A 16,388-nucleotide genomic window follows, 5' to 3' on the forward strand; every position below is an offset into this window, starting at 1 on the left:
TCATGGAATTTACAGTCAAGTAGGAAGACGTCCATTGAATAGCAGCAAAACAATGTATCATTACAAATTATAGCAACTCTGTGGAGAGAAAGAACAGGGTTCTGTGAGAAAATTAATTTGAATGAAAGGGAAGGAGTTCAGGGAAGGCTTCTCTGAAGAAGGGATATTTGAACTGAAATCTGAAGGATTACTAGATGCAGATGTTCTAGTACATCTGGATTACTAAAGGCAGTTTGGGATGAGTATAGAAAATGATAGGAAGACAGCAGCAGCAAATTCAGGGTTGGCAGAGCCAGATTATGTAGGGTTTTATAAACTGTGTTAAGGAGTTTGCATTATACTAAGGGCAGAGGGAAATCATTGAAGGGCTGAGAAAAGTAACATAAACAGATTTAATATTTACATATTCATCTTGGCTGCCTTGAACATTATGGATTGAGGAAAGGCAAAATTAGATATGGAGAGACTATTCAATTGCCTATGGTAATTTGGACTAGAATGACACTTGTGATACAATTGGTTTTTTTCCGATTTCTGTAAAGAACTGGAGCTATAGCCCCCAGTGTTTCTGACACTGAGGAAAGAAGTAGCTTTTGTCTCCTAGGTCTCTGGCTCAGGGGGAGTGGCCCTTCCAGCACTAACGTTCCTAAATTCCAGGTCCGCACAATTCTCCGTTTCAAAGCCAATCTCCCTACTTTCGTCTTTCTCACATCAAACTTTTCCTTGTGAACTCATTCCGAATCTTGTTTCTTTGTTTGTATCTTTCCAATCAGAACAAAGGTTTCTCGATCCTGCCTATGCTTTTTATCTATCAGCCAGAATACTTCCAATCAAATCAGGGCTAGGGCTCAGCTTACAGATTTGAGCTTTATTACAAGAAAGAATGAGAAATACCCGGATAAAAGACTGTGTAACAGGTCCCCATCCCCACCTCCAATTAATAATCAGACACTAAAATCACTTGGAGCTTTAAAACGGCAGCTTCTAATTTTATTCAGAAAGCAGACCTAACAGGTGGGGAATTATCTCCATTTTAGGGCTGACAGTGAAAGCCCGCAGTTCTCTCCCCTGGCTCTGCAGCCACTCCCCGAGGACAGGCACCGCTGTCCCCAAGGATAGGCACCGGTGTCCCCGAGCCCTCTGGGAAGTGGAGTCCTTTCGCTAAGACCCCCGACCTGGCGCGGTTGCCTCCAAGTGCGCAGATGCGACTCCAGACAGAACCTCGGCCTCAAGCCTTTTGTCTCCTCGCAGCTCTGTGGGGTCCGAGAGGCCTCTGTCCGCCCCTCCCAGAGCGCAGGCTGGCGGGGACCCAGCCAGGTGGCCGGAACAGGGTCTGCAGCGCCTCCAAGGGTAAGAGAACGCCGGGCCTGAGACGCGGGTCTCCGCGACCCAGGCGTCCTTGCGCGCGGCTCTAAACCCTCCTGCCGCAGCCCGAGCCGGGCTCTCAGGCTCGGGCTCGGCGGAGACACGGCTGGGCCCTGCCGGCATCCACGACCCCCGCTCCCGCACCCCCTGCAACACACACAGCGGGCGTTCGGCGCACTACTCCGGGGTATGTCCCGCCGCATCACGAACTGGGTTTGTGGATTTGGTTCTGAGCCGAGGGGCGTCGGACGTGGGGTTGCCGCTAAGCCCTCTGGGAAGCGGAGTCCCGGAGCGCCAGTGGGCGTGGCGAAGAGGCATTTTGGGAGCCCGAGTTCAGCGGCCGGAGATGTCGTCTTCTGAGGTGGAGAGAGCACGAGCGCTTCCGGCTGGTTTTAATGTTAAGACTTGTCACTCCAGCAAGAAGATTCTTAAGGTTCTGAACTTTGGTACAGAAAGACAAAACTAAACTAAAATAAAATAAAATAAAAGGAGGCTGTGTCTAACTCATTCCCTTCTGTGCCTTGCTCTGTTAGTTTTTGGGCCTGCCTGTATTTGGGGGCCACTGCAAGGGGTTCGACTCAAACTGTAGGGGAATCTCGGCCTATGTATTTCCAGGGTCTTAAAATAAGAAGCTTTTGAGTAATTGGCTGTATAAGGGCCTCATCTATCAACTGCTTTGTGTTTATGAATAGTGAGGATGAACAAACTGTGGGAGCCTTGCTTATAGTTACTGCTTCCATAATCGCAGGTCACCTTATGGACAGTTGTGTGATTTAGGGCCTCATGGGAGTTTCTGCACAGTTTGGAACCAGTTGTGTGACTGAGTCTCACAGTTCACTGCCCCGATTCTCTGTTTTTGCCCTGGTGTAGCATGTAGCAACTCACCTTGGTACGCCAGAGAATGGGCTTCCAGCTGTGGAGATTAATTTAGCGTAAATAATACAGGTTCCAAGCAAAGCAGAATTACTTCGGAGGCTCTAGGACTTACTTAGGAATAAGCCTCCTAGGAGTAGGAGGGAGTAGAGGGAGATGCCCTAAGGAGCAGGAGCCAGTTCCAGAGGAGGGCAAGCCTAACTTCAAAATCTCTCTCCAGAGCTTCAGAGTAGAGTTGAATGATTTACACAAAGAGCAGATTATGTAATGTTGAAAATCCATGTCTATGTTGTCTGAAACAGTGATTAAGGAGGGAGTTACAGCAATAACAGGACAGAAGAGAAGCTGATCATGGATTATCTGACCATTGAAGTTGAGGAAAGAGGTAAGAATTACAGGAATAAACATGGAGTTGAAACTAGGGGCAAGTGAAGGAAATGCTCTTGCTGAGATTGAAAAGGGTGGGTGCCCCTGTATGATAGAAAAGGGAAGCAGACATAGGTCAGGAGAAGCCCAGAAGTAGAGAATCTCTCAGTAAGCTACCATGTTTGGAAATCACTAAGTAGGCTTATTGTAACACGTTTTCATCATTTCTTTTAGCATATCTGTGCTTATCCACATTCCCTCTGAAGCTGTGGAAGGGAGAATATTCCATAGTGCTTGCTTTTGTGATGAAGGGCAGGTCACACTTTTCCACCCCTGTTTGTTCCAAAAGGTTGATGTATTGTGGGTCTGTGAGTTTAACATTTTGGTCAAAGCACTTCCACTTTATTGTCTTATTCTAGCCTCATCTGAGCTTTTTGAGTTAGGTAAAGGGGCCTTATGTATGTATATAATTCAGCTGGCTTGTGTTAGCTTTTGTCCTAGTGAATTTGGAAGTTGGAAGATAGAGTTTACCTCCTTTATGGCTTTTTTCCTACTCCTTCCAGCCATGACTTCTGAGGATGCTTCTCTGCTCCCAAAACAGAGCACAGAAGAAATGGAACCTACTGTTGAGCTCCTTCCTGTTGAGTTCCAGGCAAGTTTGAGTTTAATTTCTCTTCCCCGAAATCTTAGCTTAGTGTTTACAGTGTGTCCTTGTTTCTTTCTTTCACCTTGCTTCCGGGGTCCACAAAAATCCCATCTAGAGAACCAAAGTAAAGTTTCCTTGCAGACTTGAGGCTCTGGAAGTGCTCAGGCTGGAGCTTTACATTTGGGATTTTGTGTCAATGCTATTTTAAACTATGAAACTGTGATCACCAAGAAAATAAGTGTAGATGGAAAAGAGATGAGATCTTATTACTGAGTCCTATGGCTTTCCAACACTTAGAGGTCAGGGAGATGAAGATGAACCAGCAAAGGAGACTGAGAAGATGTGGCCAGGGTGGTCAGTGGAAGCCAAAAGTATGGCACCATGGTAACCAATAGAAGAAAGTGTTTCAAGGAGGAGGGAGTGATCAACTATGTTAAATGCTGCTGCTAAGTCAAGTCAGAATTGACCATTAGATTAAAAAATATGAAGATCATTGGTGACTGCCAAGAACAATTTCATGGACTAGTAGCAGGGCAAGCCTGATTGGAATGGGTTCAGAAGAAAATAAGAGGAAGGAAATTGGAACCAGGGACTACAGACAACTATTTTGGAGAGTTTTACTCTACAGCAAAGGAGAGAAGCAGGGTGATAGCTGGAAGGAATAGTACTGGTAAGACCAAAGAGGGTTTTGTGTTTTTTTCTAAAGATGGGAGAAATAACATTGTTTATAGGTATTTAAAAGTAGATGGAAAAGAGATGTCTAAAGACTGAACTCTAGGGCACTCCGATATTTAAAGCTACTTTTCAAACATTTCTACATGTATTTTAAACAAGTGATCTTGTGAGTTAGGGGTGATATCTATTTCACAGTAAACTGAGGCTCGTGGTAACTTGCTCAGAATGATAAAATGGTTGAACCCTAATCAGAACCCAGGTATGTCTTATTCTAAATCCCATGCTTCTAACCCCTTTGTTTTATTGACTGACTTTCCCACAAAATATTCCCCAATTAATTGTGGACAACAATGTATACTCACATGCTGTCAATATAACATAGAGTTTGAATCTTATTTTAGAACAGTTGATCATTTCCAATTTAAAATCAGTAAATCCACTCATTCAGAATAATTTTAATTCCTAATAGATAACTAAATAAATCTAGAATCATAGCCCCAGGTACAGAGAAAGAAGAAGAATCTATTAGAATAGCATGACTTTCTATATACATTCAGGATATAAAGCTGAATTTCTGTAAAAGCTCAGAATATTCCAGAAATCAGTGTAAATTACATATATGAATCTTATCTCATCTAGAACATAGTAATTAACATCTGGTTGTCATTCAAAATACTAGATTTATTTAGTTAAATATGTGAGAGACAGAAGATTATAATTAAGAGTATAGCTTTGAAGTCAGACGGCCTGGGTCCAAATCTCAGATCTAATCTTTACGTCTGTAAATAGTATTAATAATAGTATACTTATCTCGTACAGTTATTATTACAAGAGGTTCTTAGCACATAGAAAATAAGTTATAAATGTTAACTATTATTATTTTCTCTAATCCAGACTAATTCTTAGAAATTTAAAAATATTCCATTAAAATGGTTAAAATAAAGGTTTTAGATTTAAAAACACTTCCTCTTCTAGATTGTTCTCCTGCCTCAAGGGTTACCAAGTCCTATAAAAATGTGCTTGTTCTTCCAGGAACTGGTGACAGTCAAAGATGAGGAAATGGACTTCACTCACGTAGAGGAGGAACAGCTGACTTCTGCCCAAAGGTACATGGGCATGGATATGAAGGTGGAGAATTGTGGGAGCCTGGTATTTTGGGGTAAGAAAGTTATTTTGTAATGCAAACTTCTTACTGGGACATAAGCTTTCTCTATAACTAATGGCATCTAAAATGCCATAGTTTTGCTTGAGATCCAGAGAGCCCTGATCCCCTAAGGGATCTCTGATCACTTTAGGCTCAAAGTTGGTCTTCTTTTCTCTTTTGGCAAGTTAAAGTTCACCATAAGTGGAACAGCTTCATTTTATTGATTTTAAGACTTATAAAGCTATGGTAATCAAAGCAGTGTAGTATTGCTGAAAGGATAGAAGCAAATCAGTGGAACAGAACAGATAGTCCAGAAATAGACCTACACATACATGGTTAATTAATTTCTGGAAAAGATGCAAAAACAATTCAGTGTTAAAAGGAGAATCTTTTCAATAAATGGTGCTGGAAGAATTGGACATACATAAAATAAACTTCAACCCATACCTCCCATCATATATAGTAACTAAAATGGATCACAGAGCTAAGTAGAAAACCTACAACTATAAAACTTTTAGAAGAGATATTAAGGATAGGCTTTGTGGCCATTTGTAAGGCAAAATTTTGTTAGATATGGTACCAAAAGCTTAATCCAGTAAAGCCTTCTGGGTTTCAAGTTTATTTTATTGGAAAGTTTTTAGCCTTAAATCTGGATCCTGTATTAGAGAGAGGAAAATTCAGTTTATATATTTCTTCTTGACTGAGCTCTGGTAATGCTTTCCTGTCTTTCATTCCTGATATTGATCATCTGTGTCTTCTGTGTTTTCATTTTGTTGGTCTTTCTAGGAGTTTATGGTCTTTCATGATCTTTTCAGGGAACCAACTTTTGATTTCATTGATTCTATGTATTGTTTTCTATTTTCAGTTTTATCCATTGATGTTCTTATCTTTATTTTTTTTCCCCTTTGCTAACTTTGTGTCTACTCTGCTCTCCTTTTATTAGTTTCTTAAGGTAGAAGCTTGATCATTGGTATAAGATCTTGCTTCTCTTCTAATATGAATGTTTAATGCTATAAATTTCCTTCTAAGTACTGCTTTAGCTGCATTCCACAATTTTGGTGGTGTTTTTGTTTCCATTTAGTTCAAAATAATTTCAATTTTCACTCTTGACTTTCTTTTTGACTCATGACTTATTTACAGATTTACAAATTTTAAGTGATTTTTCAATAAATTTCTTTTTAAAACTTTGTAGTTTGGTTCTTGATGATTTCAGTTCTTTTAAATTTTGACATTTGTTTTATTACCTATAACATAGTCTCAATGAATGTTCCATGTGCACTTGAAAATAAGTTTAATTAGGTCACATTGGTTGACAGTGTTGTCTGATCTTCTATATCCTTACTGATTTACTGTCTACTGGTTTCTGTTGATTACCAGCAGAAAAGTGTTGAATTCTCTAACTGTAACTGTGGGTTTGTCTATTTCTCCTTTTAGTTCTATCAGTGTTTGCTTAATGTAATTCTGAAACTTTTTTTTAAAGACACATTTATTCAGCATTATGATCAGACTATTACATTTAGTAATCAACAGCATTGGTGCAAAAAAAAAAAAAAATCTACATTAAAACCCTTTGTTGGAATGCTTTACACTTTCCACACAACAGAAACTAAAATGACCTGTTATACAATTAGTCGCAAATACAGTCCTCGAGTTTTTTGCACACACACATGAGTATTGTCTAAAACACGTCTTTGTAGCAGCTAGACCCTGCTACCACTGTGCTTCCCTGAGTTCACAAATCTTTTGTAACCTGGAGCTTCCCTGTCACTTATCTGGCATCCTCTTCTGCTAAGCTTTGTTTCCTGGCAGTAATTAAAACCTTCTGCCACTGCCATAGCTACTGCTGCTGCTGGAACATCATAGCCACTTTGGTTTTGTGGTTTGGCAAAGTATTGGCCTCCACCACCACAGGGGCCAGAGGTTTGCCTCCAAAGTTTCCTCCTTTCATGGGTCCAAAATTTGAAGATTGATTGTTGTAATTGTCAAAATCGTTGTTGCTTCTGCCACCTCCACAATTGCTTCCATCATTACCAATTCCATTATAGCCATCCCCACTACCACCATATACTCACCACCACAACTGCCACCAAAGACATGTTGACCACTGAAGTTTCCTCCACGACCAAATTTGTCATTCCCACCAAAACCACCTCCTCGACTGCCACCAAAGTTTCCAGAACCACTTCGACATCTGGCTGGATGAAGCACTAGCCATCTCTTGTTTAGATAGGGCTTTCCTTGCTTCACAGCTGTGGCCATTCAGTGTGGTATTTCTGAATGACAATCTTGTCTACAGAATCATGGTCATCAAACATTACAAAAGCAAAGCCTCTCTTCCCACTGCCTCGATCAGTCATGATTTCAGTCACTTCAGTTTTCCCACACTGTTCAAAATCATCTTTTAGGTGATGTTCTTCAGTGTCTTCTTTAATACCACCCACAAAAATCTTTTCCACAGCGAAGTGGGCACCAGGTATTTGAGAATCTTCTCCTGAGACAGCCCTCTTTGGTCCCACAGCTCTTCCCTCCACCTGTGTGGCCTCGCCCTCATGGCTGCATCCACATCTTCCAAGGATGCTTACTCGGTGGCATCCACTGAAAGAAAAGCCTGACACTCTTTTGTTAGGTGCATACGTGTTACGAATTGTTATATCTTCTTGGTAAATTGACCCCTTTATCATTACATAATGTCCCTCTTTAGTCTTGGTAATAGTCCTTGTTTGGAAGTTTATTTTGTCTGATATTAATTAATGCAGCCACTGTTGCTTTCTTTTAATTAGTGTTTGCATAGTATATGTTTCTATTCTTTTAGTTTAACCTATTTAAAGTGAGTTTCTTGTGGATAGCATATAATTGAGTCTGGTTTTACATTCTGACAATGTCTGATTTTCAGTTGGTGTGTTTAGATAATTTACATTTAAAGTCATTGGTATGACTGGATTTAAATCTTCCATATATCTAGTTGTTTTCTATTTCCTCCATCTTTTCCTTCTTCTGTCTGTTTTTTGATTGGGTATTTTTTAATATTCCAATTTATCTCCACTGTTAGCTTATCATTAAACCTATTTTTAAAGTTTTTTAAAATTGTTATCCTAGAGTTTGCAATATGCTTTAGTTAATCACAGCATACCTTTAAATAATATGCCACTTTATGTATAGTATAGGAACCTTCTATAAACTTCTAATTCTTCTCTCCTGTCTTTTGTGTAATTGTTGTCATGCATTTTACCTTTATATATGCTATAAAACCACAATATATTGCTACTGTTTTTGATTAGGACAGTCATTATCTTTTAGAGCAAATAAAAATAAGAAAAAAATGAATTTTATATTCATAAATATTTATATTTATTTTCATTTATGCCATTTTTTAAATGTAGATCAGGGGTTCGCAAATTTTCTCTAACGAGGACAAGATGATAAGTAATTTCTGCTCTGTGTGCCATATGGTCATTTTTGCAACTACTTAACTTTTCTGTTGTAGCATGAAAGCAGCCATAAACAATATATAAACAAATGGGAATGGCCAGATTTGGCCTGTGGTTGGTCAGATTTACCCCATGGCCCATAATATTCTGACTCCTGGTGTAGATCTAAGTTTTTGACTAATACCAGATACCTCTGCCTATAACATTTCTTATAGTACAGGTCTACTGGCAATGAATTTGCTAAGCTTTAGCTTGTCTGAAAAAAGTCTATATTTCATCTTCATTTTTGAAAGATATTTTTTACCAAATATGGAATTATGGTGACAGGTTTTTTTCCTTCTTTCAGCACTTTATGTCACTTCACTGTCTTCTGATTTATATAGATTGTGACAAAAACTTTGCTGTAATTTTTACTTTTGTTCTTCTGTATGTAATGCATCTTCTTTCTATGGCTACCTTTAAGATTTTCTTTTCATGTTAGTTTTCAATAGTTTGAACATGATGTGTTTGTGTGTGTGTATGTGTGTGTCTGTGTGTGTCTATGTGTCTGTGTGTGTGTATCTGTGTGTGTCCATGTGTGTGTGTGTGTGTGTGTGTGTGTGTGTGAGTATGTGATCATACTTGGGGTTCTCTGAGCTTCTTTGGTTCATTGGTTTGATGTCTCTCAGTGGTTGTATTTGTTGAGTATTATCAGCCATTAACTCATCAAATACTGTTTCTGCCAATTCTGTCTTTTTCTTTTCAGGATTCTAATTACATGTATGTTAGAACATTTGATATTGTCCCACAGTCCTTAGACACTCTTTTCTGGTCTGTTAGTTTCTTTGTTTTTCACTCTTTTTTCTCTTAGTGTTTTAGTTTGGGTAAGTTATATTAACCTATTTTCGAGTTACTGATTCTTTTCTTACCTTTGTTGACTTTACTGCTGCACCCATCTAAGACATTCTTCATCTTGGTTACCATACTTTTTCATTTCTAGAATTTCCATTTGACTTTCTCTGATAGTTTCCATCTCTTTGCTAAAATTCCCCAACTGTTAATGCTTGTTGTCCATCTTTTCCACTAGAGCCTTTTACATATTAAACATAGTTATTTTAAAAATGTTTATAGTTCTAATATCTGGGTAATCATTAAGTCTCGTTCTGTTGATTACTCTGACTGGTTTTATATAATCAGATATGAGTGGAGCTGGGGCTGGGTGCATGGAGAGAGGACACAAGCAGATCTGTTATGAGACTTGCATTAATTTAGGTGAGAGATGATGGTGGCTGAATTGGGGTGGTAATAGTGGGGAGGGAGAGTACAAAAAGAATATGAGAGAGATTTGGGAGGTAAAATCCCTAAAACTTGGTGATTTATTTGTTGTTGTTGGTAGGTGGAGGGAAGAGTTCAATGATTCTCAAGCTTCTGACTTTCAACTAGAAAAACTTTTGGGGGTTTTGTGAGGATTAGATGTGTTCATATATTTAACCTTTTAGAATAATAGCTTACACATAATTAACACTATATAAATGTTTGTCTAATATTATAGTTCACAGTATATTTTAAACTTTATGTACCATGATATTCTCAACTTCTGAAAATTAGGGCAGCATTGCAAATACATTTTACTCAAACATCAGTTATGTTTCTATAATGGGACAAAACAATTTAAAGAATGCTTATATTCCCTTCCAGATTTGCCTCAGTGCTTATATTTTTTGTGTTCAATTCAGTACATACAACATATGTTTAGTTGTTATATGATCTAGTTAACTAAGATATATTTAATTAGAAATTATGGTGGTGCTGTTTTCTTGGATAGTGAAACCTGGAGAACATACAGGTTGAGGGAGAGGATGAGTTAGCATGTATCTATATTGAATTCAAGATTTCCTAGTGGATATATATATAGTAAATAGTTGGATATATATGTGTGGGAAAGATACAACTAAGCTGAAAATATGGATTTGAGATCATTGCTATATAGAAGATAGTTGTAACTAGTAGACAAATAAGTCCTGAGATCTGATGCACAGTAGAGTGAATATAGACAACAATGTTATATTTAATCATTAAACTTTCTAGGAGACCAACCATAAAAAAGAAATAATTATGTGATGTGAGAGAGGTGCTACAATGGCAATCATATTTCATTATGTAAATATATCCAGACAACATGTTGTATACCTTAAATTTGCACATTATATGTCAAATATATTTCAATTTTGAAAAAGGCAATTAATACCATGGACTGGATGAGTTCTTTAAAGGAGACAGTGAAATTGAGGGGTGGCAGGCACAAACGAAGGGAGCCTAAGACTGAACACTAAGAAGAATCAATATTTAAGAAGAAGGAACAGCAGAAAAAGTTCAAAAGAAAGATCCAGAGAAAAACCTGGAGACCTTAGAATTATAGAAGTGGAGAGAGAATATAAGTCAATTATATATGAACAAAGTTGGGGAAACGAAGGAGAATGTTATTAGGAGGAAAGCATGGTCAACACTGTGCTGTTGAGAAGCCAAGCAAATCAAGGAATGAAAGGGTTCACTGGATTTAGGTGACCTAAATTTTTAGTGACTTCAATGAGAGCAGAGAGAAGCCAGACTACAGTGAGTTCAGGAGCAACTATGTGATGAGGCAAAACCTTTTGAGAAATTTGGCTATGACCAAAAAAAAAAAAAAAAAAAAAAAAAAAAAAAAAAAAAAAGTGACAGGAAGGAAGGAAAGAAAGACAGGGAAAATGGTTAGTGGAGACAGAAAATAATAACGAAAGCATATAGTAAATTAAAAAATCTGTGCCTTTAAAAAGGACTGGAGGGAACTATTTAAAAAAATTAAAAATGGTTGTCTCCAGGCAGTATTATTATAATTGATTTTTGTCTAATACTTTTCAAAATTGTCCAGTCTCAACCTGTGTTTGCATCTTGCTTCCCTTCCTTAGTTATTATATGTTAACATTTATTCTCATCCTATTTGCTTATCCTTCTCCCTGGTTAGTCTGTTCAGTTTTTCATCCTCTTTGGTAGAGCATCCTCACAGTCCATCTTTTTGTGCCTCACATTAGTCATTCTCCCATTTCTGTTATTCCCGGAAACTTCTTCATCTGCCATTGCTTTGAAGCACTTTCTGAAAACATTCAAATACACGTTTTAATAGGCATCATTTAAATTTTTTTTATCTTCTTGCCAATTTAACAGTTTTCATACTCTCAACACAAAGAACATAAACATTTGCGCTTTTTATTTATTTCAGATTCTGAACCTGTAAGTGAAACTAAAACCTCCCTTTCAAAGCAGGAAGTTTATGAAGAAATATCATCTGAAAGGTTGCTGATAATAGAAAGACTTAAAAAGGATGATTCCTGGGACTCCAGATTGATAGAAGCCTGGGAATGTGAAGGCACACGAGAAAGGCAGCAAAGAAATCAGAGGAAAGATTTAAGGCAAGTCATAATTAAACACAAGAAAAACCCCATGGAAGAGTGTAATGAAATTGGTGAAAGTTCAAAACCAATTAAACATCAGAAAGTTTACTCATTGAAAAAACCTTGGAAGTGCAATGAGTGTGGGAATTCCTTCAGTTACTATTCAGCCTTTATTCTACACCAGAGAATTCATACTGGAGAAAAGCCCTATGTATGTAGTGAATGTGGAAAGGCCTTCAGTCGCAGCTCATCACTTATTCAGCATCAGAGAATTCACACTGGAGAGAAACCTTATGAGTGTAACAAATGTGGGAAAGCTTTCAGTCATCGTTCAGCCCTTATTCAGCATCATATCATTCATACTGGAGAAAAGCCGTATGAATGTAATGAATGTGGGAAGGCCTTCAACCAAAACACATACCTTATTCAACATCACAGAATACACACTGGAGAGAAACCCTATAAATGCAAGGAATGTGGGAAAGCTTTTAATGACACATCATCCCTTATTAAACATCTAAGGGTTCATACTGGAGAAAAACCCTATGGATGTAAAGAGTGTGGGAAAGCCTTTAGTGACAGGTCAGGCCTCACTCAACATCAGAGAACTCATACAGGGGAAAAGCCGTATGAATGTAGCGAATGTGGGAAAGCCTTCAGTTACTGTTCAGCTCTTATTCAGCATCAAGGAACCCACACTGGGGAGAAACCTTACAGATGTAATGAATGTGGGAAAGCCTTCAGTGACCGCTCAGCTCTTGTAAGACATCAGAGAATTCATACAGGAGAGAAACCTTACAAATGTAAAGAATGTGAGAAAGCCTTCAATCAGAGCTCATCTCTTACAAAACACGTGAGAACTCATACTGGAGAGAAACCATATAAATGCAATTATTGTGACAAAGCCTTCAGCCAGAGTTCATCTCTTATTCAACACCAGAAAATTCATACAGGAGAAAAATTCTACAAATGTAAGAAATGTGAAAAAACTTTCACTGTGCGTTCAGCCTTTCATCAACATGAAGAAATTCATAATGAATAGAATGCAGCAAATTCCTAAAATAATTACGTTTTCTCATCTGATTGTAATGATGAGCAAAGTTGGAGGACTCACACTCTCTGATAATAAGAGTTACTATAAAGTTACAATAATTAAGATAGTGTGTATTAGTGTAGGCTAGATAAATAGACTAATGAAACAGAAACAAGTCCTGAAATAGACCCACACACTTATATGTCAATTCATTTTCACAACAGGTATTAAAGCAATTCAATAAATGGTGCTTGAACAACCGGATATCCATATGGGGAAAAAAGAACCTTGACCTCTGTTTCACTTTATATACAAAAATTAATTAGAGATGGATCAGAAACCTAAATGGAAAAATTAAACTTAAAACACTTAGAAGAAAGCATAGGAGAGTACCATCATGACCTCATAATAGACAAAGGTTTCTTAGGACAGAGAAGCAATAACTATGAAATAAAAATGGTAAATTAGATCTAATGAAAAGTTAAAACTTTTTCTTTTTTTAATTTAATTTTTTTTAAATTGGGGAGTACTGGGGAACAGTGTGTTTTTCCAGGACCCATCAGCTCTATGTCAAGTCGTTTTCAATCTAGTTGTGGAGGGCACAGCTTAGCTCCAAGTCCAGTCATTGTTTTCAATCTAGTTGTGGGGGGCGCAGCTCACTGGCCCATGTGGGAATCAAACCGGTAACCTTGGTGTTATGAGCACTGCGCTCTAACCACTGAGCAAACCGGCCACCCACTGGTGGCTCAGCTCCAAGCTCAAGCTGTTGTTTCTCACTGGATCATGTGGGAATCAAACTGGTGACTTTGGTGTTATGAGCACTGTGCTCTAACCACTGAGCCAACCGGCCGCCCCAAAACTTTTGTGTTTTCTTTTGATGAACCATTAAGAAAATGAGTAGACAGCCCACAGACCTGGAGAAAATATTTGCAAATCATGTGTCTGACAACGACTTGTGTCCAGAATATAAAAAGAACCCCTACCACTCCAGAATAAAAAGACAAATAACCCAACACATAAAATGGGCAAGAGAGTTAAACTTCACAAAAGAAAATATACAAACATTTAAGAAACACATGAAAAAGTACTCAACAGCGTTAGTCATCAAGGAGATGCAAGTTTAGACCACAGTGAGATACTACTACTACACACCTGAACAGTTAAATAAAAAGTAAAAACTAAAATTAAAAATACATATGTTGGTAAGGTTGAGGGAAAACTGATAGTCTCATATATTGCTGGTGAGAATATAAAATGGTACATTTTGAAAAAGTTTGACCATTTAAAAAAATAAAGTTAAACTCATGGTCTTTGACCCAGCATTACACTCTTAAGTATTTACAATAGAAATGAAGACATATACCTCAAGAAATAATCGCAAAAACATGGAAACAACACAAATATTCATCAAGAACAGAAGGGAAAATGAAATCATTGTATTAGGTTGGTGCAAAAGTAATTGCGGTTTAAAAGGTTAAAAATAATTGCAAAAACCGCTGTTACTTTTGCACCAACTTAATATATTCATGCAACACATACTACTTAGCATTTAATAGGAATATACACAACAACGTGGCTGTATCGCACAGCCATTCAGAGCAAAAGAAGCCAGATTACAAAAAAAAAAAAAAAAAATGTGTGCTGTATGATTTCATTTATATGAAGTTTTTGGGGAGGCAAAACTAATTGTGGTAGGAAGAATAGTTATCCTTTTCCACACAGCCCAGTCACTCTAGGCACAGCAGGCTAGGACACGGGCCTAATGCTCTCAAATTCCCTTGCTCCACCTTATTCGTAGGGTGGAGGTGCTACTCCAACAGGAACAAGCCAAGAAGACTAGGGATCAGTGCCGCAGGCAGCAGGAGAACCAATCCAGGAGAAGTGGGCTGCGGTCTCTGCCCCCAACTCTTGTGCAGTGGAACAAAGGTCAGACCCAGTCAAAGATTCAAGGAACAAAATGAGCAAAGCAGTTTCTCTGGAATGGCTTCTCCAACTCCGTTTTGAAGTGGCATTTTTCACAAATGTCAGGCTTAAAATCACACGTGTCCCTGGTGGTCTGGAAGCCCATGTACATGCCCAAGGCTGTGCCCTCTCAGGAAGATCTGTGAGTAGAGCAAAATAGTTTTTCAATGGCAGTCTCTTAATCTGTTGCCCTTACTTTACCCACATACTAAAATAAAATGTATTAAAACACATGATAGCTTTGATGAGAAAGTAATGTTTAAGCTACAAACTTTATTATCATCAATGGGAGATGCTAAATTAAGAACAGGTAAGAATATTTTTAGCAAAGAGAACAATGTGAGAAGGTCCTGAGGCAAGAAGGCACATGTTACTTTAAGAATGGGCAGTGTGATTTGCGACAACCTGGATGGACCTAGAGGGTATTATGCTAAGTGAAATAAATCAGAGAAAGACAAATACCATATGATTTCACTTATATGTGGAATCTAAAAAACAAAAGAAATGAGCAAACAAAACAAATTCATAGATACAGAGAACATTTTGATGGGGAGGGGGGTTGGGGGAGTGAGTGAAAAAGGGAAATAGATTAAGATGTGAAAATTGCCAGTTACAAAAACAGTCCTGGTGATGTAAAGTACAGCATAGGGAATATAGCCTATACTGTAATAACTGTGTGGTGTTAGATGGGTACTAGACTTATTGGTGTGATCACTATGTTGTATGCTTGAAACTATTGTATGTCAACGGTAATTTAAAAATAAATTATTTTAAAAAAGTGGACAGCATGGCTAAAGCAGTAAGTGAGAGTAATGCAAGCAGTGTATGAATGAGGCAGAACCCAAGGAATGCAGGACATTGAAAGTACATTACCTTTTCTCCTAGGAGCCGTAGAAAGTTATTGAAGAATGTAAGGCATGTATGTTTAGATAATCAACTGTAATATATATTCCCTGTTGTGATTATGCTTGTCTGAATGATTGTTACTTGTAGGTAAAAGAACATTGCCAAATATAATAATGGTTGCTCAGATTAACCCATAAAATCACCAATCCAATGTACTTGACCACTAATGACAATCTTTTCACTTAGAGGAAGGAAATTCACTTCTAAGATTTTTAGCATTGTAATTCCCATGCAGCAGAGAATTGTAGTTTGTAGACTAAAAGAAATGTATTTCCATAATCATTATCTTGGCTTGGGGAGAGGTAACATAGACTTCAAGAGATAAAATAATTCTTCGTTTGTTTACTTAGACTCCAAACAGTGTGCCGAGTGTCCAGAAGATCATTACCCAAACAAGGAGAGAAACCACTGCCTCATGAAAGCAGAAATGTTTCTATCATTCGAAAAATCTTTGGGGATGTCTCTGGCCTGTGTGATCATTTTCTTTTCCATCCTCACAGCTCAAGTTCTCATAGTCTTTGTAATCATCGAGACTCTCTTATAGTCAAAGCCAATAATAGAGCTCTCAGCTACACCCTTCTCA

General features: G+C 38.0%; 1 protein-coding gene across 2 annotated transcripts; it reads left to right on the forward strand.

The window, feature by feature from the left end:
* The first annotated feature begins 642 nt into the window (after positions 1–642).
* On the forward strand, positions 643–14,128 carry LOC148758523 (uncharacterized). 2 transcript variants are annotated; one of them, XM_088796698.1, is made up of 5 exons: positions 643–1,798; positions 2,541–2,623; positions 3,168–3,256; positions 4,958–5,084; positions 11,733–14,128. In XM_088796698.1, the coding sequence occupies exons 2-5, from the start codon at positions 2,590–2,592 to the stop codon at positions 12,944–12,946; spliced, it is 1,464 nt and encodes a 487-aa protein (XP_088652824.1). In that variant the 5' UTR covers positions 643–1,798; positions 2,541–2,589; the 3' UTR covers positions 12,947–14,128. The 2 variants fall into 2 exon arrangements, with proteins under 2 accessions (XP_088652824.1, XP_088652825.1); XM_088796699.1 differs by having other exon boundaries at positions 1,212–1,350.
* Positions 14,129–16,388: the final 2,260 nt, after the last annotated feature.

This window comes from Rhinolophus sinicus, chromosome 3 (genome assembly GCF_057876585.1).
Source record: "Rhinolophus sinicus isolate RSI-liver-muscle chromosome 3, RSI-T2T, whole genome shotgun sequence".
Classification (NCBI taxonomy): Eukaryota; Metazoa; Chordata; class Mammalia; order Chiroptera; family Rhinolophidae; genus Rhinolophus; species Rhinolophus sinicus.